Here is a 2,098-nt window from a genome sequence, read left to right as displayed (position 1 = left end):
TATATGCACATGTGTGATACATACATGCACATCACATGCGCATCTGCATGCAGAATAGCATCACAAGTAGAAATTTGCTTCCACAGCCTTGAACTGAAAGCAGACATTCTGTATCAGAATAAAAGGTGCAGCTGCTTCTCTATGGGAACCTATTCATGTGTATGACACAAATAGGATTCTAGCTAATGATAATGCTCATCAGTTGGTCTCTAATTTCTCAAGACTACTCTCACGAGTTATATGTACTCTACTAACAGTCATCACAACAGCTTGTGACAATTTAAACATCATAAATTAATGATGTGAAGCACAAAGATGTTAACCAGTATTTTACTTCTGTGTTTTTCAGCAAGCTCTGAAGAAAAGATGTCTGAAGAAAATGGCACCATAGTAATCAATGAATTTGTATTTGTAGGTTTAACAGACAATCCTGCACTGCAGACCATCCTCTTTGTACTATTCCTTGCTGTTTATATTACCACCTTGGTGGGTAACATAGGAATTATTGCTTTAGTGAGAGCCAGTCCCCGGCTCCATACCCCAATGTATTTCTTTCTGAGTGGTCTTTCTTTCCTAGATGTGGGCTGTTCCTCTGCCATTACTCCCAAGACAATGGTGAACCTTCTAGAAGATAATAAATCCATTTCATACATTGGATGTGCAATGCAAATATACTTTTTTACAGGTCTGGGGAGTGCAGAGTGCTTTCTCCTGGCTGCCATGGCATATGATCGCTATGTGGCCATCTGTAAACCACTGCTGTACCCAATTCTCATGTCTCCTAGACTCTGTATTCTTTTGATAGGAGGGTCATATGTTCTCGGGCTTTTTCACTCTCTTGTTCATACCATCTTTGCTTTCAGACTGTCATTCTCTGGATCAAACAGACTTAATGATTTTTTCTGTGATTTCCCAGCACTTTTTTCAATTTCTTCTTCTGATACCTACACCAATGAACTCCTGGTCTTTTATGTGGCTGGGCTTGTAGAAATAATCACCATTTTCATGGTCCTCATTTCTTATTCATGTATTTTTGCCACTATTGTGAGGATCAGATCAGCTGCAGGTAGGCTCAAAGCCTTTTCCACGTGTACCTCCCACCTGACTACTGTTACAATTTTCCATGGGGCTATTCTTATTCTGCATTTCCGTCCCAAGTCTAGCAATGGATCTTCTGTTCAAGATGTGGGTGACAAAATTCTGTCTGTGTTCTATACCATTGTTACCCCCTTGCTAAATGCCTTGATTTACAGTCTAAGAAACAAGGAGGTGAAAGATGCCCTAGGAGTTCTTCGAAGGAAGATGTATAACAAAATGACGAGGCGGTGGTAATTTCCCATCAGGTGTAAGAATGACATTTTTCATTAAAGTCTGTATTATACTATACTGCTTTGTTTTTGTTGTGTGCCTTCATTTCTGACTTATGGTGACCCTAAACAGACACAATTAATGGAGCAAAACAAACTATATCCATCAAAATACTATTAGCTGTGATGTTGCCTAAATGGTAGAAATGCTTTGTGTTTCTGTAGGGTAGCATTGCATAAATATAGTTAAGAGTGTGTGTGGAGACTGAGTGACTGATGCACCATGTTGATGAGAAAAGAAGAGGGAAAAGTCGTGGTAGAATATTGCAGAGAAAATAAGGAGAGGATTTGGAGGAAGTTAGAAAGTGGAAGTTTTGAGTGAGAAAAGGAATATATTCTGACGAGAGATCAAGAGGGAGACTGAATAAGGGAAGGTTGTGACAGAGGCACCAGCACTCTTTGGCAGCGAAGGCTAAAGAATTTGTAAAACTACAAATGGAACTGCAGCACTTAAAGTGATGTCAAGCTGCATGATGTCAACAGTACAGATGCACCCTACCTTTAGTAGCTCTAAATAATTTTGGTTTTGTAAGAGCCATGAATTTCTATATTTATCATGCAGTCGGTCCTCTATATCCAAGGATTCTGCATCCTTGCCTTTCAAGCCCTCACAACATTTTAACAAACCAAATCCCAAAACCAAACCTTTATTTTGCCACTTTTTCTAAGGGACAGCATTTTACTATGCCATTATATGTAGTGGGACTTGAATATCGCTGGATTTTGGAATC

General features: G+C 39.3%; 1 protein-coding gene across 1 annotated transcript; it reads left to right on the top strand.

The window, feature by feature from the left end:
• Window positions 1–360: 360 nt before the first annotated feature.
• LOC121918305 (olfactory receptor 1019-like) lies at window positions 361–1,332 on the top strand. The gene has a single exon (XM_042444376.1). The coding sequence runs from the start codon at window positions 367–369 to the stop codon at window positions 1,330–1,332; it is 966 nt and encodes a 321-aa protein (XP_042300310.1). The 5' UTR covers window positions 361–366.
• Window positions 1,333–2,098: the final 766 nt, after the last annotated feature.

The sequence above is a fragment of the Sceloporus undulatus genome, unplaced genomic scaffold, assembly GCF_019175285.1.
Source record: "Sceloporus undulatus isolate JIND9_A2432 ecotype Alabama unplaced genomic scaffold, SceUnd_v1.1 scaffold_8163, whole genome shotgun sequence".
Lineage (NCBI taxonomy): Eukaryota > Metazoa > Chordata > Lepidosauria > Squamata > Phrynosomatidae > Sceloporus > Sceloporus undulatus.
The sequence above is the reverse complement of the archived record's forward strand: the minus strand, read 5'-3'. Positions and strand labels throughout refer to the sequence as shown.